At 49.2% G+C, this 26,903-nt stretch overlaps 1 protein-coding gene across 5 annotated transcripts; it reads left to right on the forward strand.

The window, feature by feature from the left end:
- Positions 1-71: 71 nt before the first annotated feature.
- FHL3 (four and a half LIM domains 3) lies at positions 72-25,528 on the forward strand. Of its 5 annotated transcripts, none has more exons than XM_085209012.1 (6): positions 72-229; positions 22,426-22,610; positions 22,684-22,858; positions 23,452-23,621; positions 23,903-24,089; positions 24,231-25,528. In XM_085209012.1, exons 2-6 carry the CDS (start codon positions 22,455-22,457, stop codon positions 24,380-24,382), a joined length of 840 nt encoding a protein of 279 aa, XP_085065138.1. In that variant the 5' UTR covers positions 72-229; positions 22,426-22,454; the 3' UTR covers positions 24,383-25,528. The 5 variants fall into 5 exon arrangements, with proteins under 5 accessions (XP_085065138.1, XP_085065136.1, XP_010721668.1 ...); XM_085209010.1 differs by having other exon boundaries at positions 103-229; positions 22,429-22,610; XM_010723366.3 differs by lacking the exon at positions 72-229 and adding an exon at positions 9,312-9,498.
- The last annotated feature ends 1,375 nt before the right edge of the window (positions 25,529-26,903 follow it).

Raw genomic sequence — 26,903 nt, forward strand, 5'->3', positions numbered from 1 at the left:
TGGGGAAACGGAGCTCCAGGCGGCACGCGGGGCTCCTAAATCTCCTCACGGCGCACGGACCGCCCTGCTTCCCCCTCCTCACCGCCCCCGGCCCGGCCCGGCCCAACCCACCGCCCCTCGGCTGCGCTCCGCCCCGGGTCGGGCGGGGCCGCGCTCAGCGCTGTTGAGCAGAGCAGAGCCGTGCCCAGCGCAGCCCGGTCGACGGGGCGAAGAGCGGGACGGCGGGCAGGTAAGGCTGGGGTGGGAGGTGGGGAGGTGGGAACCCGGGGGCAGCGGCCCGCTTCGGGCTTTCAGTCCCCGGTACGGCGGTGAGGGGTGGTGAGCATCTGTGCGGGGTTTGCATCGCCCCAGAAGGAGCCCCTTCGGATCAACTCGGTGGGTTTTGTTCTCTGAAAGCACCAATGAAATCTTTTCGCCGCTTCGCTTTGCCAGGCTGTAAAGATGCGGTGCTTAAGCTGCGTTTCATTAAGAAAACGCTGAAACTTTACCCGGCTTATAAACTCTGAAGCAAAGCAAAAGCCAATGCTCACATTCGGTATAGAGGAATGTTCAGTGTGCAGGGAGTCCTGGGGCTGGTTTGGGGTAAAGCTCCTCCGCTTTCTTCTGTTAAACAAAACCTCCAGCAGTCCCAGCTGGCACCTCGCTGCTTTGTGAGACGGCTCCGTGTCGTTGTAAAACGCCGTCGTTTTACTGAGCACGGTTAGGTTTCGGCTCCTTATGTTTCCTTACAGGTAAGGTTTTCTGGTTTGGTTTCCAGCTTCGTATGTGTCTTGTACTTGCGGTTATGTTAATGAATTTGTCTCTGTTATGAGAATTCATGGGAATATTGGTTTAGCTGACAGTTAGCCTGGATGGAGCACGTCATCCGAAGGAGATGGCACCTGGTTGTGGTTTCTCGTCTTCATAGTGCAGGCTTTTGTGCTGGTGTCTCCCTGCTGAATTGGAGTTTCATACATTCATTGTTTCCCTGTTTTGAAAATCATAAATCAGAACACCTACTGTAGGAGCACAGGTAACACCCTGTCCAGGGTGGCTTTAGAAACCTGCAGTTCTTCTAGCTGCTATAAATAAGTGACTGTCAAATTCTGTTCTCTTTTGGGAAGCCTTTTCTTGTGCATTTCCTCAGGAGCATCCAGTTTTTAAAAACCTGCCTTTGAAACAAATAATATTTTCCTGGTGTTCACAAAGGTGTTGAAAACTGCCTAATTTATTTCCCTAATTTGCTTTGTCAAAGTGTGGTTTAACTTCCTGATGCGCCATTAGCAGGATGGTAGAGAAAGGGAAGTCTGACTTTTCTCCCATCTTATTTTTGTGCCATTCTTTTCCTGGGATGGAAACCACATGGTTTCCTCCTTCTCTTGTTCTCTTCTTCCTTAGAAGTTTTAATAGCTCAGAGTTCAGAGCTCTGGTTTCATTCTTACCAGCTAGGACTGTAATTTTGTATACTCTTAAGGCTGGTGACACAGCCCTGCCACAGCTGAAGGCAGGGCGGTGCTTGGAAACACCTCCAGTTCCCCAGCAGGATGCCCTGGGAAACAGTTCCACGGTCCCACCTGCTGGGGCACCACTGTTGTTCCATGTTGGATGTCTCTTGGTGGAAAACCTGGGCATCTCCCCTGCCTTCAGAATAGCATCTGCAGAGCTTATGTGTTGAGGACCAGTCTGGTTGCTGGGTCTGTAGGAGAGTGGGAGGTCACTGCTGTTCCCTGTGAAGGATTTGCAGCCATCTGTAGCACGTCTGCTGTCAGCTCAGCTTCCTGTTTACACTGCAGTTGGTTTGAGAACAGGCTCTGAAGCAGCCACGCTGACTGAGGACACTGCTTCAGCTGGAGGCTCAGAGCTCCGAGGTCCCCATGGGGAAGGAAGGCAGTTGCCCTCCTCACGTGTGCTTTTTTTTTTTCCTATAGAGCATGAGCCTTGTCTGGCTGTAGACAGTGGTCACTGGACAGTAGGTTTCTGAGGGTTGTACACGTTTTGGACCTGGCAGCTTCGAGACAGCAATGAACCTTTAAATGTCAGACTCAGGAAGAACATCTCTGTGGGCAGGTTACTGGAATTCCCAGTGCACCACTTTTGGAAGCACTTGGTATAGTTCACAGCCAGGACTCGCTCTATTGCTTGTGCTATGAGGCAAGATGCTTTCTGCTGTGTTCCCAGTTGTAGCCTGGCTGATGCTGTTACACGACCTGCTGTTTTCTGCAGTACTAGGAGGAAAATGGAACAAATTGGTTATTCTTAGTGCTCAAATGATTCCTGCTCCCCCTCTCCCAGGAAAGGGACTTTTATGGTAATCACAGCAGTGACACGCAAGGTTTTCACAGTGGCCTTCTGGGGTTCTTGTTCGTGTCTGCGGGATTTTCGCTGTGCTTAGCTTGCATGAGGTCATGCTTGAAGAACCCTAATTGCATCAGTAGCCTCAGGAGAGACACAAGTATAAACCTTTTTTCCTCTGCCTCACCTTTCATGTCAGAAAGTTTCCATAGACAAATATATATATTTACAGAAAACTGGGGACTGACTGGCTGCTTGGTCTGAATAGAAGCCAAGCTTTTTTTACTGGACGAACAGCTTCATAATTTCTGGTAATTGCTCATATAAGGAAGTCATTTTTCCCCTGCTGCTTGGTATCCCTGGTTGACACTCATTGCCTGTGCCCACTGCAGAGCACCAGCTTGCTCTGGCACTGCCACTTCTGCTCAGCTTTCCACTTCGGAGTGCAGCTCATGGCTCCTCATTCCTTATAGGGTTTTGACTGTTTCTGCTGATACAGCTGCAATTTTGAGACCCTGGCTGGAAAAATTGAGAGATTGCAGCATTTTGTCTGTTGGTGCCATCAGAACAACTGTAAATGGATGAGAACAGAAAGAGCACCTCTAACAATAGCTACCAGCTGCAGCAAGGAAAAGACCAATTGTCAGAGGGCAGAAAAACTTTGCCGGTATCATTTGATCTTCAGGTTACTACCGAGAGCTTAGGCTTGCTTTTGAAGCCTAGGATGTTCAGGGACAAGGGCTGAGAGTTTGGCAAGTGAAGGGATTCAGCTGCACAGATTTGCAGGTTCTGGTGGGGATGCTGGGTTTGGTGGCTCAGTAATGCACTCTGTGCTGTGGGTGCTCAGTAGAGAAGAGGTGACATTTATTGTAATGACTAATGGGTCGTTACTGGACTTTATCCATTAATAAGTAACGTTTTTCCAGCAGCAGTCAGAAAGAAAAATGTTCCATTCTACGGAGATGTAGTTGCTGAGAAAAGTCCTTGTTCTTTGTTTCTTCTTTCCGTTTTGCTCTGGTTTTGCCAGGTGTAAAATACAATTGTCAGCAGTTTACAGGGAAGGGGGAGTGTCAGTTTTCCTGTCGAAGAAAATATCAAGGGTCTGATTGCAAAAAAAGGGAAACCGAAGAATGCCACATGGCTTCCACCTTCCTGTATTTCATCCTTGCAGAATTGCCTCTGCTGTGTGAGTCACTTGGTGTCTGTTGGTGTTTGCTAAACAGGACGGTTTTAACAAATGATTCTGCCCTTAGTCCATAGGAACATGCTGATGGGATAGTATTACTCTGGGATGAAACAGGACAAGGACATTAGGAGTAAGCTAATAGTCTTAAAATTCTTAAGAGAGAGTTATTTGGAAATAGCTTAGCATGGAGTCTAAGTAGTGATGCAATAAAGATCCTAAATTCATGTTCTTGCTCTTAGCACAGCATCTCTTTGACTTTCTGTTTTGGCTCTTAATGTATCACTGCATATGGTAACAGGCTTGCAAGTTTGAGACTTATTTTATATGAAGTATTTTGAAATTTTCTAATAAAAAACAATCCTTAAATCAGCCACTTCTGATTAGGGTCATTGCTGGACAAAAGCTGGGGGATGTTTATGCCCAGCCTGCCCAGTGCCACTCAAGTTGGGAGCATAAATCAGCTTCCAGCACCATCCAAGGACATAATCTTAACTGCTTTCTAGCTGGGTTCTGAGCACCTAAGCTGTAAGCCAGAGGAATGTGCTGCATCCAACCTGAGCTGTTAGCAGCCCCTAAGCTCATAAATCCTGTGAGCAGAGAAGCCAGTGCAGGTGACTGGACAGCTGGAGCCATTCTCTGCTCACAAGGAGGAAAGGGACCTCTGAATAGCTCAAGGAAATGCTCAGTGTTGATGGAATGGCTGCAGATCTGCTTCCCTAGTGCTTCCTTCACCACATGTTACGCTTGACCCTGCCAGTACTAAACACCAATAGGAGGCAAGTCATCGTCCCCAGTGGCAGATTAAACTGCTTGGCCATTGTTAAGAGTCCAACATTTTCTCTCTCACCCTTGTTAAATGACTGCTTGGATGTGCAGCCAAAGAAAACATGAGCTAATAAAAAATGTAGAGATAGTAGATAGCTGTTATGGACTAAACAGTCATGCTGCAGCACAAAGATGTGTGGGTTTTGCTTGCTTGTTTTCTCCTTTTGTGTTTGAAGCTCAATTTACCTGAAAATGAGGTGGTACGGATCAAGTATACCTCCTTTCTCCTGTATAGGAGAACTATGAAGAAGAAATTGATCTCCCAGGATCCGTGTGGCAGCTCTGGAGCCCTTTCCTGTATTCTCCAACAATACGTTTCCTTGTTGACAAGAAATACATTGTCAATGGATTTTTTTTACTTTTTCATCTATTCAGTGCACAGCCTGTGAAGGCCATTGCTGCAAGATAACATGTTGATCAGAAATCTGGGGTGCTGCAAAGAGATGGGATATCTACAGTGCTATCACAAATGCTTGAACTTGTGGTAGAGAAAGAGTTCTGGAGAGGGTAAAAAAAAGCTCAGCGTGAAACAACCACATAGTGATAGGGGTTGGATTCTCCCTGTATTCCTATGATTCCCATGGAATGCTATGTTCTTTTACAAGAGTTGAAATTAATAGCTGGACAGGTAGAATAAGTGCTTGGACACGCATCTGCTTCAAGTGCTTGGATGCTGTTAGCACATGTAATCGCTTTGTATCTGAAGCTGACTGAACTGCCCAAGTTGCAGTGTAACTTGCTTTGCTTTCCTTTCTGCGACTGGGGCCGGTGTGTCTGCTGCTCTACTGGGTCCTGCACTCTGATCTTCAGCCTCTTCTGGGATCAAAAGTTTGTAGAGAGAGACCCAGGGCTGAAAGTGCGATATGACATGAGAAGATTACAGGCTGCTGGGCAATAATTACCATAAATGATGCAGACAAGTCCAGATCTAGGAGCAGCTTTTTCCTCTTTCATCCCAAGCCAATCGTGGCTCAGGCTGACAGCACACCTGGAAATGAGGTAATTGAATACTCTGCCCACATTGTTCAGATTAGCTGGGGCTTGGGCACAAGCAGCACAATTGTTTTCTGTGCTCCTGGGCAACTTTTGTTCTCCTGCAGCCAGGAAGCCTTACTGGTGCAATGAGACAAGACAGGATGATTCTCTTCCTTTCTTGGGAAAGGCACTCATAAGCCACCTGTGGTGTGACTTTCCTGAGCAATACCCTTTCCAGATGTGGAGATCTTGCTGCTATTGAAGTATGAGGCGGAAATACTTCCAGCGCTGCCTGAACATGTTATTTAGGTCAATTGGAAGGAAGGTGGCAACATGAATCAGAGAAAGGGTTGGAAGAGGAGGAAGATTGTTAAATAGTGCCATGCCATCCCCTGCCAGCACAGGATTTTTCTCTGCTGGTGCAGGAGGAGATCCCGTTTGTTGTCCCTGTACTCTCTGCATACTCCTGTGACTATGAGTAAGTGGACTGGAAATGAAAGAGAAGATCTCAGACAAAAGCCTCGCTGTTATCTCTATGCATCAGTATGTCTCTTTCCTGATGGATTAGCCAATCTCTCTCAGAGATAGACAGAGCACGGTTTCCTCTTCATTCCTCTGGAAAACAAGCTGCATCAGAATAATTGCTCTGACTTCATCCATTTGGGGTGAATGAGTCTCCAGAAGATGCTTTTATGGGGGTACAGCAATCCTATTTTCGTGGTAACTCTTGCTGGTGGAGAGCTGGCAAAAGCGGCTGGGGGGTTTCCCAGCAGGTAAGTGGCCAAAGGGGCACGAGGGGTCATGCAGAGCAAAGCTGACAGGGTGGGCTGAAGAGATGGTGGGAAACCTCCTAAAAACGTCCCATGTGAGCAGGGCTTTGCTGAGCACCTCGTTTCCCTTCCCAGAGGAAGCAGCCTGAATTCACCCGTTGCTCTGTAGAGACCTGCAGGCTAAAACAAATTATTCTTACGCAGTAGAAAACACTGGAACCAACCTTAACTGATAAAGCAATTTGCCAGCATTTAGCCTCGAGGTCCCTATTCCCTCAGGGCTCTCCAGTGCAATGACTGGAGCTGGTTTCCCAGAAAGATTCTCTTGGATATGTGCTGTTGGCAATACTCTGGCTTATTACTGGCCTTTTTATTTTTCCAAGAGCCAGCTCTTGTTAGCTTCGTTCTCACAGTATTGTTTTCTTTCTAGAAGAAGCTTTTGCTGGCTCTTCTGAGCCATCACATGGGAATTGCTTACTAGCTTAGATTTATTTTTTTTTGTTTTGACCCAAAGCTGTGCTTCTCTCCCCTCTGTAACACTGCCAACATCATTTCCAGTCTCTTTTAAGCATATGTTTTGCAATAATATCTAAACTCTTGGCTCCAAATAAGTGCCTTACAGAGAGATCCGTATCTTTTAACAAAGGAATTGAGAAGCTAACAGTGAGAACAAAAGCAATATCTTGAGAGCCTTTAAGCCTCTGCTGACCTTTCCCAAAGGCCTCAGCTGAGGCTCCTGCATCTAGCGAGCAGATGGCAGAAAGCAGGGTGGCCTTTGGTCAGTTTGCACAGTCCTCTGCCCCATCCCTGCGTTTGCTGGAAATGTGCACTGCATATTGTTGCCATCTGGGATCAAGCGTGCTATTCTTGCTGTCTCCAGGGAGCCTTCTCCAGCAGAGCCCATCTCTGATGGAAGTCCTCTTTGGCTGACCTTGCACTTGGGCTAGTGTTAGCAGTGTGGATTTTTGAGATGTGACAGCAGCATTCTTCAGAGGACGACTTGGGAGATGTCTTGTCACGGCTGGGAGAGGCCAGCGAGCTGCTTGCTGGCTGAGTTCTCCAGGTATCCATCTGGGTACCTGGTATTAAACCAGGCAGCAATGAGATCACTGTTAACATTTTCAAAACTTCAGGATAAACAGCCGCAGCAATGCAAAGGCCCTCACCAAACCAACTGAAGAATTGCCTTTGCTTTAGACAGTGGAAAGACTTGGACATATAGGAAGCAAGACCAGTCAGGAAAAGTAGCAGCAGAGCTGGAAGAATTTTCTGTATCTTCCGACATTAAGAAGCTTCTTCTTGGTTTGCATCAGTGCATGAAATGGAGGCTGTCTGACCTGCAGAAATAAGGGTTAAGGTTTAGCAAATTGGCACTTCTGGGAGTGAAGTTTCTTTAATTAGCACATTGCTCAATTTAGGTTGCAGGTGAGTTGAGAGAAAAGTTGGAGCTGCTCCATGTATTTTTATAGGTTTGTTGGCTATTTCTGTCCTCCTTGATTCCTGCTTTGTATTGCAGTAATGTCACAGATCTGGAGGTTGTGTATTTCAATTAAATTTGTGCAAGATGGCTTTGGGGCAGTTTCAGCTTGGGAATTTTTGTTGTTGTCCTTGTAAATATAAAACCTGACGTACCAGACTAAAATAATGCAATCAGGATGGATTTTTCTGTAAATATTTCCTAATCCCTCTGAATTGACATTCTTAAAACTTGTGCTCAGCTGCCATCTGTCGCACAGGCAGAATGAAGGATCCGAGTGGGATGAATAAGAGCCCTTGGCAGTGCTATTTACACAAGTTGGAGCTAAGCTGTGTTCAGGATGTCCTGACCTGCCCAAGTTGCTGCTCGTCCATTCGCACCAGCTGCTGCTGTGTTCTGGCACAATTTCCTGCATTGCTTTTTAAAGACTTCTGTATGCAGGGAAAGAGGGGAAAAAAAAGAAAAAAAAAGAAGAAACATAACAGAAGATCAGAAGATTCACATAACTCCATAAAGCTTCTTTCCTGATGTTGCATGCTGTGGAGCCACCTCTCCCTCCAAGCTCACCTGTGCTCACTGCCATGCTGTTCTGAGGGTTTTACCTTTGCACAAGGGAGCCTTTTGCTGTGTGCTCTCCTTCCTTAGGCAGGGTGGATGGCCAAGCTTCAAGAGACGGGAAGGAATTGGGCACAGAGACCCCCGTTGCTTCCTGATGGGAGGCTTCATGGGACTGCGTGAAGGGTCTGCCCATAAGAGGAGCTGAGCTGACATGAAACAAATGGTGCTTGGTGCTCCTGGAACTGAGATGCTGGGTTATATACAAGCTGCCAAATGCAGGAACAAAGCAAGAGAAGAACCCAAATCCTTCCTGCCCTCTGCTCTGAGGCTCAGCTCAGCAGTTTGGTGTGGAAGGAACAGCCCTGCCCGCATGGTGATCCCTGAAGCATTTTATTGTGGGGAGGCTACGTTTCTGTTTGTGCTGTGTCTTGTAATGTGTGCTCAGAGACCCACATTGCTTCCAAACCCCGGTGTTCCGTGTGTCTGACTGCGTGTGATGGATGGCTGACCACTGAACCCCCAGCATCCATCCGCCTTCTGCTCCAGCCCAGCTTCACTGAAAAGCCTTGCTCCTTCCTCAGCCCCTGGAGACATCCAGCTGTGCTCTGCTTGAAGCCCATCCGAGGCTCTTTTTGCCACCGTCTCCCAGCAGAACCAGTGGGGCAGTCTCAGGAGGCTCTGCTCGACGTCTGTCCCTTTGTCCCTGGGTGTCTGGGACACCAGCCTTGTGCTTGCTGGCCCCGGGGCCTCACTCAGCCACGCTCGGAAGGAATCATAGCAGAGTTAGACCTGGCAGATGGAGGCCTGTTACCTCACCCCACAAAAATGCTTTGTTATTGAGAAAATGGAAACTGTCTGAGGTTTGGGAGCTGAATGGAGTCATTGGTGTCTGTTTTAACCACAGTTTGGTGGTGGCTGCTGAAAGTTCCCCTTGCTGAGCATTCCCTTTTCCTACACCCATAATCTTCAAGTCATCGGAGAGCTGCACTGATTTAACTATTAGCTGAGCAAACGCTGAATGCTGCTGCGTGCTCTGCAGAAACTTCACTAAAGCATCTTCCAGCAGAAGTAAAATGAGTGGCTAATAAATAACCCTTTGCAAACTGTTGCCCAGAAAGGTGATCCCTGTGCGTACGAAGCCAAATTCAACTTCCTTTTATGATCTCAGCAGTGCCCCTTGTTTACTTGATTTATTTTTAAAGCTGCACTAAGATTAGGCAGGAGCTTCTTGGGGAGAAAAAGCATGCACAGACACTGGTGTTCTGGGTATCTGAATCCCAGCTCAAAAGAGAAGTTTCATCATGTCAATGTTTGTTTTTTTTTGTTTTTTTTTAAGATAGATTTCAGTGTTGGGAACTTGGGAACCTAGGAGAAAGAATACAACTAGGGATTCAACTATTAGCAAGCTGGTTTTCCTATTGCTCTGCATGATTCGGGTGAGTCAATACAGACCAGCTCTAATTAAATACAAGACTTGTTTTAGTTAACAGATAGCTGCGTGTGTTTGTGCCACTGTAGGATCTGATACATCCTGCCAGTATTAAGCATTACTCACTAAGCACCCTAATAAAGCTAAACCAAGCAGTGTTAGCTTTTTGGAAATAAAATGAACGTTTTATTTATGTGTATTTCAACTAACAAATCTTCGTAAGCCAAATTGATTTCTTCCAGCTGCTACAGATGTTTTTTACATGACAGAATATTTTGGTGCTTAGAAAAACCTAGAATGCTGGAACCACAAGATATTAAATATTTAATTATTACACTGGAATGTAAATAGGGTCTTGATATTTAAAATCCGTTTACTCGAATTTCAAGTGCTTACTTAGAAACTCTTAAATTAATGTGGTTCTTATCTTCTTCCGTGGGAAGAAGAGTGATGACTTGGCATCTTCTCCAAATTTCTTTCAATGTCAACATGGGTTTTAGTAGCAGTAATTTGGTTACCTGGAGAGATCATCCCAGCTGCTTCAGGCAGGGCCAGGGAGCGATGTCTGCTGTCATGGCCTCTTTCCATTTGAGATCCCTGCTTTCCGGGGGTTTGCAGTGCAACCATAAAAATCCTTTCCGGGCTGAGCTCTGGCTCCAGAAGTCTTTGGGAGATTTTTTAATATAAAATGCAAATAGCAGAAACAACTGGCAGTTGATTTTTTCAAGCTGTATCTTAGCAGTGCGGAGCCCATTCTGGACGTGTGTTGTTCCTGTAGCTGTAAAGCAACCTTATTTCTGGAATGATCCAAGCCCACAGGATTTCCCTTGTGTGAGTATGTTTGAGGTTAGGTAATTTCTCTTGCTGTTTGGATGGTGGATGCAGATCATGCCATTTCCTACCAAAACAGTGTATCAATAGCTCAACGCTACAGGGGAGAAATGTCAGTGGTTTTTTGTTGTTGTTGTTGTTGTTGTTGTTTTTAAGCTCTTCTAATGAACCAAAAGAAAGGAAATAACAATGTAAATGTCTATCTGAAAGGACAGAAATTCCTCTTTGAGGTCCACAGCTGATGGCAGGATTCCTTTGTAGCACTTAGGATACAAGGATGGCAAAAAAACAACGGGGAGGAGACCCTAAGCTGCCACTGAGCACTATTGTCAGAGTGGAGCTCTCAGGCACTGCCTCAGCTGCTTTTGTTGGGCTTTTGACCTCACCTTGGAATTCCACTGCCCTCAGTTAAGGAAGAAATGGTTTTAATGGTTCTTAAGACCTAAGACAGTCTGAACTGGGGCGTAGCTCTGTGTGCCGCATTGCTGAGATGCTGTCCTCCAGCTTCTTGCTTTGAAAGCACAAAGTTCCAGTGCTGGGAGCTGCTCACAAAGACACCACATCACTCTGGTGAAAGGTCTGGAGCCCAGGTTCAGGCACAGTGCTGAGTCTGCTCACCTCAACCTTTCTTTCTCCCCTGCTTCTCACAAGGAGAGCAGTCTGTGGGCTCTGTTTGGAGATAGGTCTGTAGCATGGATGAGTAGGCATCATGTTTTCCATGCTGCTGCGTCTCAGGAGGAGAAGGAAGCTTTTTGGTTCCATTGCTGGCCAGCAATATGGATCTTGGTTCCTTTTTTTAGCTCTGCCAAGCTTGCCCTGTGCCAAAACCCTCTGAGGTGCAAATCCTAGGAGGGAGATAAATTAGCTCCATGCCCTGCAGGTGTTGTAAGGGTAAGTAGTGCTTCTGCTGATGACAGCTGCTGGGGAACTGACCAAGCAAGAATCCTGTGAGAGGAACGGGATGTCAGGTCCATGGAAACTGAGCACTCTGGTGTTTATGGTCTTGCACTGGGTCATCATATGTGTTTGTGTTGTTTGTGATGGGATGTCAGGGAGCTAAACCACCTTCCAAGCAAACTAATCTTCAGTTTGTGTCCTGGGTGAGTGTTAGTTACTACCTGCCTCTTTTCCAAGCACATAAAACTTTTCAAATAGAAAAGACAGCAATTAACATTTAAGACATTTCAGTGGCTACCTTTAATTCAGTGAATGCTTTCCTACCAAGAAAACTGCTGTGATGCCTAAATAAGAGGTTTCTGGAATATGTGGAGTGTCAGAGGTACTTACTGAAGTCATTAATAGCAGAAAGAACACTGTGTTGCATGTAACTCAGCCAAGAGAACTTTTATTTCTAGTATTTCTCAACCCTGTGCAAACATCATGTAATACACAGGAAGATTAATTCTGGCCCGTTGGGCTTGTATAGAAGTCTTGGATGTGTTGCTTTTGGAGAGCCTGAGCAGCTGTATGTGGAAAATTGTAAATGCACTTGGTGTTGGCAGAGGTGTTGGACCATAAGCACACACTGCATCATGCTTCATGCTCCGAAACAATGACTCAACCCAAGAGTGATGAAATACGTGCTGTCAGATCCTTGATAACTCTGAGCTTTAATTTCAGAAGGAGATGCAAAGCAGAGCTTGGAATAAGAAGGGAAAAGAACAGTCCAGGGATTTTGAACAGCTGGCCCCAAGTGGATGGTGCTGTACAAATTGCACTGACCATTTCCAGTGGAAATCAGTGAGCGCTGCTGTCTTCAGGAGGTCGAGAAGCAATTTATATCCACCAAATTGGAATCAGGGATTCCTGCGCCCCTCATGAAAATATAGAGTAACTCAAATTGTAAGAGTCCAATTTCATGTCACAAGTAATGAAATCTGAACCCGTGCAGGAAATGCAATCCCAGTGCTGATGTCACCCTCTGGTTTATGATGTGGCTGCTTTTGTTCCTGAGTGAGCACTCCAGTGTTCTGCGAGCGAGGTGCTGACTTACAGGAGAGAGTCCCTTGCTCTGCACCTGCTGTGAGTGCCTGCACTGTGAGTCAGTGGGAGCCGCCCTAACTCATCCCCAGGCTCTGCACAGATCCTTCACTGCCACAATGCAAGGTAACAACAGCCCGGAGGTTTGGGTTCCCAGCTCTGCCAGCTTGGGACATGTCTGTGGGTTGATTGGTTTTTGGTCTGACTCATGAGGAGAGCAGAGGGAGGGTTGTAGGGTGCTGATGTTTTCTTGGTGCAGTGAAGCCTGAAGTGCAGGAGCATGCAGACAGCCCTGGGAGCTCTGCAATTCTTGGCAGAGAGCAGCTTGCTGTTGCTTCCTTCAAGGAAAGAGTTTGGAGCATCTCCTCTGCAGCAAAGAAATGGGACATTGCTTTGCATTTTCTGCTTCATGGGCTGAAACATCAGCTCTTCTTGGTCTTTGTGCGGAAGCCTTGGATGTCTCCCTTTCTTTTTTCTCTGTTTCACGTGGGTCTCCTTGTAAATCTCAAATTTAAGCAAGAAGATGAGGATCAGTGAATGAGCCACAGGCCTGGACCGAGGGCTGATTACTGTTGCTCTTTCTCATCCGTGTGTGTTTGGGCAGTCAGCACATGTGCTTTGTGGTGGCACCTGCCAGCAGCAGGGCATGGGGCTGCAGCACAGCTGTGGGGTGGGCTCCTCCACACACTGGGAACTCCGTGTTTACTGTGTGAGTGATGCAGAAGCATTTACACTTCATTTTGTGAGTGTTTGTGACCATTTATAATAGCTGCTTCCACTGCATCTTTTGGACGTGGCGAGTTTTCGCTTACCAGCAAAGTCTTCACATCTCAGTGTATGGCAGAAAGTGCAAAGCACGTGGCTTCCTGCAAATTCATCTTTAGTGTTTGCAGTGGGTTATTTCTAAGAGGTTTTGTGTAGAATGTGTATTCACATAATAATCACAACTTCTACAGCTGAAAATGTGCAGTGCTTCAGATTAATTTTAAAAGGTCTCGATGAGAAGTGCTTTACCAAGGAGACCAATCGATGACCAGATCACTTAGCAGAGAGATCATTAGCTGTAGAAGATTGAAACTTACTTCGTGTCTACGCTGGCAGGAGAGTGGCTCCAGGAGGCCTCCCTCTTCCCATGCCATGTCCTTCTCAGCTTGGCTCGCCGTCCTTGGGAGCGCTGCCTTTTTCGGGATGGCTGCAGCTGGCACATGCAGCATCTCCCAGGCAACAGAGGATCTTAGTTGTGTTTCGGACCACAGGCGAGCGGTTCTTGGGATGGTAACCTGAGACAATTTGCCTCTGCCAGGATTCAGTCCTTCCCCAGATTTAGAAGTGTTCACATGCTGTGGGTTACAAAGCTGTAATTGCCTTTGCTTGCGAGGGACACAGCAGCTGTAAGAAGCACGGTAGGCAGGACTGCAGGCTGTTGCAGAAGAAGTGAGGGCAAAGAGGCCCGTGGCTGGTGATCAGACAGCGAGGAGGCAGCTGCGTGGCATGCAAGTGGCAGTGCAGTGTCTCCCTTCTCACACTGGCTTTTGCTTTGCTCTGCTGGTTTTGTGTGCAGATGCAGTGCCATCCGCCTTCCTCAGCATTGCTGTCATGTGCAGGAGGCTAACTATGAATGCTCAGAGCAAGGAGACAAGGAATTGACTCAAAGAGAATATTTAGACCAAATTTGGTGGGGAAAAAAAAAATCCCTTTGTCCTTGAAGCAATAGGCATGTGTTAAATAAGATGTGTCTGTTCTGGATGTATTTTCCTGCTCCTGTAGATCAAAGTTACTTTGTGTATTAAAAAAAACATCAACAACAAAAGCTAACGTTGAGTGGATCCTTAATCAACAAAAGAGCTGCCAGGCTCTCGGGTGAAGGTGATTAATAAGGGATGGGCTCAGACCACGCAGGACTGCTTTTCAGCTTAGGTGCACAAAGCATGCACGTGGCTGCAGGCTGCAAGGGACAGATGCCAATGTGGACACATGCTTAGAGTCAAGCTTGAAGCTCCCGTGCAAAACCGATGCGTAATCTTTTATTCAGGGACTACAAAACACTTTGTAAAAAGAAATTTAAATTATTCATCACTTCTGAACTAAGAGTGGCTTCATCTTCAGTGTAAGAAAACAGCTAGGGGAAACAAAAACTACAGCACAGAGCTGGAATTGTAAGAGAACATTAGGGAAATAAAGCAGAATGCCTTTGTTTTGCAGTGATGTCCGTACTGAGATGCACAGACCCCAAAGCAAGCACCTCGAGCAGCCTGATTCTTTTTTCCTGCATGGAAGCTGTGATGTCTGTTTGTATTGCAAGATCTTTGTGTAGTGGGTAGATCTAAGACGAAGGTAAATTGGCCTCAGTGTGCAGTTAGTCATTTCCTGTCATGTTTTCATGTTTGAGTTGTAGTGTACTGGGTTTGACCTTTATTTCTTGGGGCAAAGAGATTTTGAAACATTACTGCTGGAGCCCTCGTCTTGTGCAATTGGATAAGCAGTTAGGCATCTACATGGCCATGGACCAAGTCAGCTGGGTTTTATGGGCATCAATCAGTTCAGTCCCAAACTAAATGTTCTCTGCTAGATTATTATCCTCCAATGTGCTCAGTCCTTGGGACTCCCTTTTTGTTCCTCTCACAGCCAGGGTGCTGTATGGATCTCACAGTGTTTCTGCACTTAGGAGATGTAGGACAGCCTGCGTCTGCCACAGAGTTCTGCTGAGTTGTGGTATGAATGTGGGGTTGGTTTTGTTTGTTGGTCTTTTTGTGGGTGTATATTTGATATACATTTATTTGGTGGAGAACGCTGCCTCCATACAGGTGACCCACTGTGATCCTGATGGGCTGGGATGGGGCTGCAGCAAACGGAGGAAGAAAAGCATGTGCTACAACAGCGAGGTAACACGAAGCCCACAAACACCACTTTGCAGTTTCATGTGCATTTATATATACTCTCTTTATGACTTTCTAGTTGAACCCTCATCCAGTTACGATCCTCCACCACCTTTTCTTGTCCATCACTTTGTAACGACAAGGGCAAAGGAGGCTTACTGATAGATTAATCCACCTCTAAGCAACAGGCACTTTCCAGATTAGCTCCTGCCTGGACCTGGTATGAAACCTGGGGCCTGGAGGCCAGCTGCTGCCCGTTAATTTGTTTTGATGACTATCTTTAGGGTTTGTTTGTGTTCTTGCATAACTGTTTGTTGCCAGTAGGACAGCGGTAAGCATATGGTCTCCTCAGTGCATCTGAAAGGTTTATTCAGCCCTGCACAACAAATATATTCCTTATTCTTGCCTAATTTTCTAGTTGAAAAAGGGAAAGAAAAGGAAACTAAGGAAGAGCAGGAAGGGATTGTGAATGTTCCCATGCTTGGAGTTCAGTGGGAGATGATGAAGGAGCAGTGCTATGGCTGAGCCACACAGTGCCTTCAGCAAGGCGAGTCTTAAGACTGCGTGTGCTCTCAGCATGCGTGTTTTTGGTATCCCTGTTCCCGTAATCGAGTGGAAGAATACCCTTCTTTCAAATGGCATTCAGAAAGCAGTTGCATGTTTGATTCTTACTCCTCTTTTAGGTTTTTTTTAAGCATCCAGCAGTCGCTGCCCCGAGCAGTGAATCCCCACTCCTCTCATCACGCCGAAGCTCCCGTGCTCAGTCACGCTCCCTGAAACTTGGCTCCAGTGTCTTTCTTCCTATTATGGTCACCCTGGCCATGTCTGCAGCTGCTGCCCTGGAACCAGTACCAGCTCCAGCAGCAATCCTTGTTGCAAGCTGCTGCCAGTTGGGGCTCCCCTGGCTCAGTCGGTGTGGCACAGGGTCAGGTACCTGCCGTGGGGAGCTTGGGCCGTGCTCTCTCCTCTCCCAAACCTTTTCAGAGACCAGCAAGAATCTCCGCTGACACGTTTTGAAGCCCCACGTTCCCTGCCCATCTGGTAAATGAGACTTCATTTCACTGGGGAGAAGTTTCTGATGTGTTTGGATCTAACTGCTCTGCTTTTGGACTTCCTCCTCGAGTTAAGCGGTTGGTTTGAATCATGAGGGTCCAAGCAGACCAAGTGGTTTCAATTCCTGACTTCCTGTTGCATGCACAGAATTTGCTTACTTTGTATACATTTTAAGTAAGATTAACAGCTGATCTCTTGAACGAATGTTGGGTTTCCATGCGAGCAGAATGACATGGTGCTCTTGTTCCAAGTGGATCCTCGCAGCTCTGCTTTCCATTCAAGGCAGATTTGTTCAGAACATGAAATAATCCTTACAGATGTTTAGTGTCTTAACTCTGAAATTGTCTCCTTTCTTCCTGGGCAGAGCTTTTCATTTTCTGGTTGCATAGGAGGGACTTATGCCTCTTTTTTTCAACCCAGTCAGGATTCATTTTCCCTAAGAAAAGTAAGCCTGCAGCAAGAACTGAGTGGGCTATTGCCTTTCTCCTTGTCTGCTTGAGCTCTGCTGACCTTTTTGGAGGGTGGGGAGAGGCAGTGAAGATGAGCATCCAGGGGAAGCCTGCATTTCTCACTTGCATGGATCTTGTGTTTCTCTGCCTCCAAATGCTGGCTTTCATGCTCAGCCCTGGAGATGCTTCCTCCTGTAGCTGAGGTCACTGGATCTGCTTAGATAGGAAAGGGACAGAAGTAGCTTAAAGACAAATGTGAAACAAGGTCCTGACCGCAAACAATTACAAGTTGAATCTCAGATGGGCCATCCTGCCTGCTTTTCCACAGCGGTGTGGAAAGTTGGATTCCCTTGCAGAGTGGCCTCATTAAAAAGAGGTTCTCTCTGTAAAGGACAAATGTCACAGTGTGTACAAACACTGGCTCGGAACTTTGTGCCATTACCTTCTATGGGGATGCTGCTTTGTGAGAGCCTGACTTAGCAGCAGCAGGTTTTCCATTCATGTTGGAAAAGTTTTGTTTCCTTATCTTCAGAGGAAGAATGAGGATTTTATTACCAGAGAGTGAAGATCTATGAACTCAGTAGTGCTCTGAAACCAGAACAGTGTCTTGGAGTGCCTTAGAACCCTGCACGTCCTGACAGCCCTACCGTGTCCCTGTGGGCGTAGCAGCTTTTGGGGAATGAAGGACTCCTACCAACCTGTCCAGGTCTGCTGGAAAGCCTGTAAGCGCATAAAGGGTGAGGCTATTTCCATGTGCAGACTGCAGATTCTGCATGCAGTCTCTCAAAGCGGGTTGGCCTTCCTGGGAAATCTGGCTCATGACGTATAGTAGTCCGAAAAATTAATCTCAACTAGGAAATAATTTGTTTTCCAGATCTTCTGAAGTGTGTCTTGTCTAGCAGAATTCAATGGGTACTTAGGTCATGCATTTCGCTTCCAGAATCAGCACTGCTGATTCTGATGCAAGAAGGCATAAAAGGAGAGTCCTGGCCTTGTAGAGATGGGGCTGAGCTCCCACAAGCTGTGCCTGTTCTCCTCCTCCTCCATGGAGTGATGCTGTTGCAGAAAATAAATAACAGCAAACATAGTGTGCTGTGTCACTATGTATAAACTGATGAGGATGCCTCCTTTCTGCTGGTTGGGGCACTTCTTGTTGCATACACCAGTGTGGGGCTTTCTGTCTGTCAGTATGTGAGATTCTCTGGGTAAGATCAGATCATACGTGGGACATTTGAGTCTCTGCTCTCATCTAAAAGCTGCTGTAAGGAGCCAATGGGCTCTGGTTTTGCACTCTGAGGTCTTTTCTGAGCACTAGGAAACCCTCAATTTACCATTCAAAGAGTGTACTAAAATTATGCACAGCCTCAGCTGCCCTTATTCCTTGTCAGATGCTTTAACAATTCCTGCTGCTTCTTGCTCTTCAAGAAGCTGCCTGCCGTGCTGAGCAAAATTCAGTTCTGCTGGCACAGATCTGATGGCAGTGCAGGGTGTTTCCTCACAGCTGTGGCATCCATCTCAATGGATGCATTGCAGAGCTCCAGGCCAGCAGTCAGTCTCTCTGTGCTTGGAGAAGCAACGGTGCTCCAGGTTTTGGGATGCCTGCAAACCAGGCACAGCACCCCAGTGGTGCAGGTGAGCTGTGCTCACACCCCGCTGCTCCAGGTATCCACTGCCTCTTCCAGGCAGCCCGTGGAGCTGGGAGGGAGCTGGGAGGTGTAGCTGTGAGCAGGATGTGACTCAGGGGTGCTCGGAGCAGGCGGGGCCCTGTGCAGGCAGGATCCAACTGGCGAAATGCTTGGCACCCTCTTGGCTCCCCCAGCTCTCACCTGGAGGCAGATCCAGCAGCAGCACGGATGCATCTCACAAGTTTGGGTGCATGGGGGCAAGAGCCATCCCCACGTGGCCCCCAGAGGTGGTGTAGGGGAAGGGGATGGCTTTCAATCCACAACCTCATGCAGGGGCCAGCGCTGCTCCCCTAAGTGAGCAGCTGGTTTCCCTTTTAGGGTCGGATGAGAGGCAGAAACAATGTCACGCGGATTCCAGCACCTATAATGGTTCTGGAAAGCCAAGGGGAACAAAGAGCGTTCTCCTCTGTTGACCTCAAAGCATGCTGAGGACCATCTTCCAAAGCTGCCTCGCCAGGAGGTTTCATCCTTACATGGGAGCCCGTCCTGCAGTGCTGCGCTGTGCCCACCGCGTGCCTGTAGGTGTGAAGTGCGAGCGCCAGGGCGAGGAGAGGCAGGAACCCAACACATAAAGGCAGCTCTATTCCTGTGTCCTGGGAAGATTAAGTGTTTCCCTGGGAATAGCCTTGTTGGATTGCCTGGTGGAGCAGCTGGTTGTGACCTGACAACGAGCAACAAACGCATATGGAGTTACACAGGACTGTAGGTTCACTGTGTGTGTGAGACCTTGTGGTAGCCTGAATTGCCTCCAAAAGTGATTAAACTCTAAAGTGATTGCATGCAGCAGAAAGTCCGGCCCTGGACCTATTCTTTGCATAATAGTTCAAGACACTAAAACGAATGTAATGATCTCCCGGGGTTGTTGCTAAGTCCTCTGAGGTGTTGCTGTGCACAATGACACTGGTGTGGTGTTATGTGCCTGGTACTCTCTAATTAGAAAGCAGCCTCTGCTGTGCGTCCTTGGCGATCCGCTGACCTTTCCCATACGTGCAGCTATTCTGAGCTCTGTTCCGGACTGATCAGGTTTGCATCCCGGAACACTTTAAATATTGTTTGCGAGGGGAGCTCTTGTTGCCAAAGCTGTTTGTTCTTGGGCATGGGTGAGAAACTGAGCTTCCTTTCTTCCATGAGCACTACTCTGTCAGGCAGAACGACTGGGTGGGCAGCTGGCAAGGCAGAGAACTGCTGTTATTTCTGCCCTCAGACAGCTGCAAGAGTGCCCCAGTCTGACAGCCTTTGTCCTGAGATGGGTGAGTGGGTGAATGATCTTTGCAGCTGGAATCCTATCAGGTTGGGGCAACACCTTGGCTGTTGTCTGGAGGCGTTGCTGATACCAGCCTAGATCACAACTGGTGTTTACAGGGTGGTGCAGACTGCAGAGTATCAGCACATGCTGATTAGCACGCATGATGACTGCCCAGAAGTCTCAGCATCAATTTAAAGGATCCTGAAGTCAGGACACATTTTTAATACGTCTTCAAACTCCACTTCTTGTCTTCACGAATTGAAACAATTTCCCAGATCCTCATTGCAATCACAGTAAGAACTGGGGACTTTTGACCTATTCCTGTGTTTCTTTTGTCTCACCTTTCTCTGCGCCGTGACCTTGGTGCCACATCCGTGGGTGAAGATGTGGAGTTTGCTGTGGTGTTGTGCAGGATTTGTCACTGCTGCACGACACTGTATGCACGACCAGAACAAAAAGAGCAAACAGATCACTTCCTTGCAGCTTATCTAAGTCAAATAACTCTGAGTAAACTTCCTGGGCCTGGATTTTATTCTCTGCAAAAGGCAGCACAGCGCCTGATCGTGTGTGCTCTCGCAGCAACCTCAGCCATGTGATGCTTGGCTCTGCTGACCCCACACCCCACAGCTAGGACCAACGGAAGCAGACTGCATGTGGGGAGAATCTGCTGGAAGCAGAACTGCCCCAGGGAAGCAGCGCTTTGCTTCCAGTGCACCCAGTTCTCCCAGTCTTCATTCTGGGGGCTTTGGCACACCAGCACAGTGCAAGCCCCTTGTGAGCAGGGTGGGTATCGAGCTGGCGTGGTACGATTTGGGGCATTGCTTTTGAGCAGAACTTGGAATATCGTTTTCAAAGGGTTTCTATGGGTTTTGTTCCCTGTTCCATGCGCTCTCGCAGCACTACCCACCTCACTGTCCTTGGCAAAATGCTGTGACTTGCTTTGTGGCTGGGGACAAGGAGGGACAGCCTCCAGGCTGGGGCCAGCAGCGCTCAGGGACTGAGTGCGTCTCACCAGCAGAAGCCAAGGCTTCTCCCATCATGTTTTTTTTTTCCTTCCCTCGTGTTTCCTGATGTTCTCTGACCCCATATTTTAGGACCACAGAGATAGCACAGCCCATTGAGCAAACACAGTAGCTCCGAGCCCTGGCGGTATCGTGGTTCCCAGGGCAGGAGTGCTTATTAGAGGCCCTTTTATTACAGACACACCTTGGAAAGTTCTTCTGTTCAGCAGGGCTGGGAGGAGAAGAGTGGTAATTTCATTTTCTTTCTTCGCCAGAGAGAAAGGTCCCAGGTAGCTGCGGCAGTTGAAGGCAAGCTGGGGGGGTGCTGGGGGTGTGGGAGCTGCTCCTTGCGTGGGCACCACAAAAAGAAGGTGTTTGGGGACAGAGCTGTGGCAGCAAGGGGAGCACTGGCACAAGCACCACCTGGCTCATTTGAACAAAGCTCCAACCCAGTGCCGAGCTGGGAGCTGTGAGGCAGAGCAATGGCCCTGAGCTGGTGGTGGGGATGAAGCCATCCCCTGGGGCAGGCGGCAGCTGGGTAATGAGCATCTGAATGGGGACTTTTTTCCCCATCCGCTGGTCACGTAGCCATGTGGGAACGCTGGATTTATTCCCCAGCAGTGCTATCAGCACATACCAGGCTTCACAACAGCTGGGAGCCATGGAGCTTGACCAAGAATAGCACTGGGGAACTCACTGCCTGACTCAGAGCTGTCTGGAGCAGATCCTGCCTTGCACCAGTGGATTGCTGCTGCCCCAGGGGGGAACTTTGGGGCAGCAGGCACGAAGTGGGGGGCTCCCGGCCCCCCTGGGCACTGGGTTGGGGATGGAGCTGTGTGGCTCCTCCTGGAGCAAGTGGGATCCTGGAGGGAGCTGCAGTGCGTGGCTGTGTCGTGACTGCTCAGATGTAATTCCATGGGCTTGTCTGCACTTGACAGTAAGCTGGTATTACAGAAGGGTGTGAATTTGCAAGCGGAGAATTCCATATTTAGGAATAACCAGGTTCAACCAAACAGCAGGAAGATACTCTCATTCTGGAATTAGTGTTCCAAAGAAAGCACCCGAGTTCTGCACCCTGCCTGCCTGCAGGAAGACGGGGCAAGGAGCGATGTCAGATTTGCATGCAAACCCCAAACACCTCTCTTGATTGTAAAGTACATGCCCTCCCCTCTGCTTGCTCCCTGAAAAGAATTTGTAGCTGGAGCAACATATGCGTGGAGCAACACGTGCAAGGAGGTTTGGTGGGATACGACTGCAGCCGGGTGCAGCGTGAGGTGCCCGATTCCAGCTCCCCTGCTGAGCAGCTGCTTTAAAGTCCTGGAGCTGTTCCAGCTCTGAACACTGCAGCTCGATCGGGCAGCAGCAACCCGGGGCCATCTGCAGGGGCCCTGCCCTTGGGGGGCTGATTAGGGATCTCTGAAGGAGGCTGGTGGCGGCTGTCCCTGCTGGTGTCTGGCTGTGGTATAGCAGTAGGTGCACGCACACACAGAGTGCTTGTGGGCCTGCTCTGGGTGCTAAGTCAAAACTTCCCATGTGGAAAAACATTCTTTTTTGATCCTCATTTACCTTTTGTTTCCCAGCAAGGAGCCAAACAGTGCAGAGCTCCCTGTGCATGTATCTGTATTTCTCTGAGTGTCTGCGTGCTCATGTGGTTAGATCCATCCCAGCTGTCTGCAGGCGGATTTGGGGAGGCTGTTAAGATGCAGGAGCTTGGTTCCCTGTTCTGTCCTTATGTCCCGGGGACACGGAGCACTGCAGGCACGTCCCAGGCAGTGCAAAGCAACTCTGAGTGAGCACTCTGCTGCTCTCTTAGCAGGTGAAGGTGGCCCTCAAACCGGCACCATGACCGAGTGCTTCGACTGCGACAACTGCAAGGAGTCCTTGTATGGGCGCAAGTACATCCAGATGGACAATGGCCCATACTGCATTCCCTGCTACGACGCCCACTTTGCCAATACATGTGATGAGTGCAAGGAGCTGATCGGCCACGACTGCAGGGTGAGTATGGGAACGTGCCGGGCAGTGCAGTCCACTGGTGCCCATCCCCATCTCATCCTACTGTCCTCCCCAGGAGCTGTACTATGAGGATCGCCACTACCACGAGCACTGCTTCCGCTGCTTCCGCTGTGACCGCTCGCTGGCTGATGAACCCTTCACCTGCCAGGACGAGGAGCTGCTGTGCAATGACTGCTACTGCAATGAGTTCTCCTCCAAGTGCATCGCTTGTGAGAAGACAGTCATGCCAGGTAGGAGAGGGTGGGCACTGTGGTTTGCTCCCAGTCCCATTGCATGGAGCTGCAAGGTCCAATGCCAGGGCAGCAAGCGAGAGCTGAATTTCTGCTCTCCCACTGCTCCTTCACTGCACGGTGTGGGCTGGGCACAGTCTGGTGGGACAACAGGCTGTGATCAGCACAGCCATGACTGTGTCTGTTTCCCTTTCTTGTGGGGAAGTGAGCTGAGGAGGAGAAAACAAAGGGTTTCCTGGGCATTTTCTGGTATGTGCTGACAAAAAGGGAAGGAATGGTTGAAGGCATGTGAGTGGCTCCGGAGATAGCCTGAGGCAAAGGAGTGCCTTTGCTTGGCCATTCTGGCATTCTGCAGATATGGGTTACAACAGACTGCTCTGCAGTGGCCATATTGGAGCCAGAGGATTGTTGCTACAGCCCCCACTCATGGCTGCTGCTGCTCCTGGGGCTCTCCCCCAGCTGCCCACACAGCCCCACTCACCCACACCACTCTGTTGTGTTGGGCAGGAGCCTGCATTGTCCTACACAGTCTCCATATCCTGTGTGAGCATACATGCTCCCCACTGCCTCTCTGAGCACAGCTCTTCTTGCAGGATCCCGCAAGCTGGAGTACAATGGACAAACCTGGCATGAGCACTGTTTCATATGCAGCAGCTGCCAGCAGCCCATCGGGTCACGATCCTTCATCCCAGACAAGAAGGATTATTACTGTGTCCCCTGTTACGAGAGCAAGTTTGCTCCTCGCTGCACTCGCTGCAAAAAGGTATGTCTGTCGTGGCAGGCTGAACCATGGTCCTGTGCTGGGGGGTCGTGCTTCCAAAGCAGGGGGATCTGTTGGCTGAGGAGAGAACAGGGTGCCCCTGCACAACCCAGCCCTGCTGCAGTCAGTGGCTGCTCTGCTCTAGCAGTGCTAGGGATGGGCAGACTATGTACCACTTCTCTCCACACCCCATCAGAGAATGATTCAGGTGCCAGCACCGTGGCCGATGGCTGCTCAGGTGTGGCACTGCCCCTATGTCACACGTGTGCTCTCTCTTCCCACAGACCCTGACCAAGGGAGGAGTGACTTACCGGGACGAGCCGTGGCACAAGGAGTGTTTTGTTTGCACAGGCTGCATGACTCCCCTGGCTGGCCAGCAGTTCACCTCCCAGGATGACAACCCCTACTGCATCAAGTGCTTTGGGAACCTCTATGCCAAGAAGTGCAGTGCCTGCACAAAGCCCATCACAGGTGAGCAGGATGGCCCTAGGGACAATGCGCTTCCTCCTGGCAGGCCGTGGCTTGGAGATGAACCAAGACCTCTAGCTGTGCAAACAGCTTGTCCAAATTGCTCCCCGAGGGTTTTAATGCTGTACTCTGTCCCTCCCACAGGCTTCGGTGGTGGTAAATATATCTCCTTTGAGGATCGTCACTGGCACCATAACTGCTTTAACTGTGCCCGCTGTGACACCTCGCTGGTCGGGAAAGGCTTTATCCCTGACAATGATGAGATCCTGTGCCGCGACTGCAGCAACGACCTATGAGCCTTGGAGGACACTGTGGGACAGGGGCTTTCTCTATTCTTCAGAGTCTTTGTGCCAGTTACCCCTGACAGCGTTGCAGGGGCAGGGCACAAAGCATAGGAGATGAGGGCTGACCCCTAACCACTGTGTGTTCAGGAGGTTCCTGTGCCCCTCCTTGAAGGCTAGAGTATGCTACACTGTGGCTCTGTGCAGAGCCAAAGCTAAATAAAGTTGAAAAGGAGCTTCAAGATCCCCATTATTTACTCTTTCCTTTTGCTTACTGTCTGTCTGGCATGAGCTGAGCAAAGGGCAGCAGCAGCAGCTTCAGTGCAGGGCTGCTGGATCTGCATGCTGGCAGCATGCATTCGCTCCCCTGGGCACGGTGCTCATTTTTCTTCTTTTTTCCCTGCTCTGCATGCTGCAGGGCAGCAACTCCCACTCTTTGCCCTGTTTGGGAGACCTGGGGACACCGGGCTGGAGCGGGAGCACGTGTCACCACCATGGGATTCCTGCAGCCACTCTGCCACCTATGTGCTGCACCCTTTGCTCAGCGTGGCTCTGCGACAGAGCTCAGGCACTTGCAGGGCTGTTGCACTGCCCCAAACCCCTGCCTGTCCTTAACTGTTACAACGAGGTGTTGAAAGGCTCTCGCAAGGGCATGAGCCAGCCTTGCCCGGTGGCTTGGCTGGCCCTGCCCCCCCAGAGCTCCTCTGCAGGGGGAGCTTGTGCTTCTGCCTAGTCTGCATCCCCCCTTGCTCTGCCCTGCATGGGGCCCTTCCCCCAGCCCTGCTTTCCTGCTTTACCCGTGCTTCTCTGTAGGCATCTTCTTGTGATGTTTATTCGGGTTTTTTTTTGTTTTTGTTTTTTCCTCTTTTTGTATTCTTTTGTCATGATTATCTGTTATTCTGTAACCAGCTGTGGGATGAAGGGACTCTCCCGCCTGCCCAGGATTCAGTAGGAGCAGAAAAAATTATGCATGTTGAAGTGTTATTAACTCTGTATTCAGATCCTGGTTGAACCCTCGTTTGAAAGCTTTGATGCAGGCAAATCAGAGTTTGTGTGTTTGCTATTCTGAGGCGCTTGGAGCAGTCTCTAGAAGGAAGTGTCCTGAATGTCAGCCCCTTATATGTTTCCTAAGGCTTTATATAATAAACCATTTTAGTGACACTCGTTCCTGTGTGTTTCTCAAGCAGCAGGCACAGGGCAGTACTGCAGTTCCATGCTCAGCCCTGTCCCCATTCCTATCCCCATGTAGGAGTGGGGCTGATCCCCCACCACACTCCTTTCTCCTCTTTCCCAACCACACCAGCTGTACCAGACCCTCTGGCTGAGGGCAGGGGAATGGCAGCTCCCTCTCCCTACAGCTGCTGCCTGTCTGTCCATGCCCACTGTCAGTCTGCAGCACCAGAGAGTGATGCTTTCTGGCTGATCACAGCCCTGCCACTGCTCTGGGTACTGCCTCGCACCCCACTGCACACAGCAGCTTCCCCATGCTGCGCCCCACGCTCTGAGCTGTGGGGAGCTTTGCTGGGGATGTGGCTGCAGGCTCCTCCTGGCAGCCTGCCCCGCAGCACTGAGTGCTTGTTACTCACTTTTATCAGCTGGGGAGCCAGTTGTTCCCCTAACATCTGAAACTGTTTTCCGCAGATTCCATTACATTTACTAACAGCTGCCACGGCTTCCTGCAGGCTCGCCAGCCCCCCGCACCCCACGGGTGCTGCTGCAGCAGGACCACGATGCTGGCTCTGTGCCTGCACACTCCTGGATCAGCTCCTGCAAAAACTATGGTTTTGTTGCTTTTTTTTTTTTAATTTTTCTTTTTCATGTAAGACTTTTGCTGCTTGTGACCTGTGCCAAGCTCTGGTTTTGCTGCTGTTTGGCCTCAAACAAGGAGTGAGCAGCTCAGGCCCTGGAGGTTTCTGGCTGAGCCTGTCCTGCAGCAGCAGCACCACGAGCCCTTGTTTCTGCAGCGCTGTTTCCAGGGATTAACCACAAAAGGTTTCTGTACAAAGGGCCCCTGGGCTCCTCTTTTGCTCAGCCTCAAGAGCCTCACGTTTTTAGCCAAAAAAGGAAATGACCCAGCTGCACGTAGCGCTGGAACATCTGGATTTTATCCCTGTCATGAATGGGTCATGGCTGTGCGCGGCCCCGTGCCTGATTTACGGGAGGGGGAGGGTGATGTCATGCACAAACCTCCCCTAGGCTCCCGGAGCATGGTCTGAAGCAGGCACGGAAATACTCCTCAGCACGCAGCCAGGGGAGCAGGGCCCTCGCTGGGAGCCCAGCATTAACCAGACACTGAGCTCAGCTCTCCTGGGGAAAAGTCACCCCACAGAGGGACATGGTGGTTCCTGCCACATGCTTTTTGGGCTCGCTGTGGGCACCCCTCTCTGCCATGTGGATGAGGGCTCTCTCTCCTTCCAGGCAGACTTTTCAGCTCCCTGCTGACGGTCACCCATTTCCCAGCTGCATGCATGTACATGCAGTATTGGGTCACGGCTTCAGCACAGCCTCTCCTGAGCTCCTTAACCCAGCATGGACC

This window comes from Meleagris gallopavo, chromosome 25, assembly GCF_905368555.1.
Source record: "Meleagris gallopavo chromosome 25, MGAL_WU_HG_1.1, whole genome shotgun sequence".
NCBI lineage: Eukaryota > Metazoa > Chordata > Aves > Galliformes > Phasianidae > Meleagris > Meleagris gallopavo.

Bases quoted from the DNA above. Each gene is read 5' to 3' on its own strand.
- FHL3 (XM_010723364.4), top strand. The intron at 22,859-23,451 runs GTAGGAGAGGGT...CTCTTCTTGCAG, and splicing joins TGAGAAGACAGTCATGCCAG to GATCCCGCAAGCTGGAGTAC. The intron at 23,622-23,902 runs GTATGTCTGTCG...CTCTTCCCACAG, and splicing joins GCTGCACTCGCTGCAAAAAG to ACCCTGACCAAGGGAGGAGT.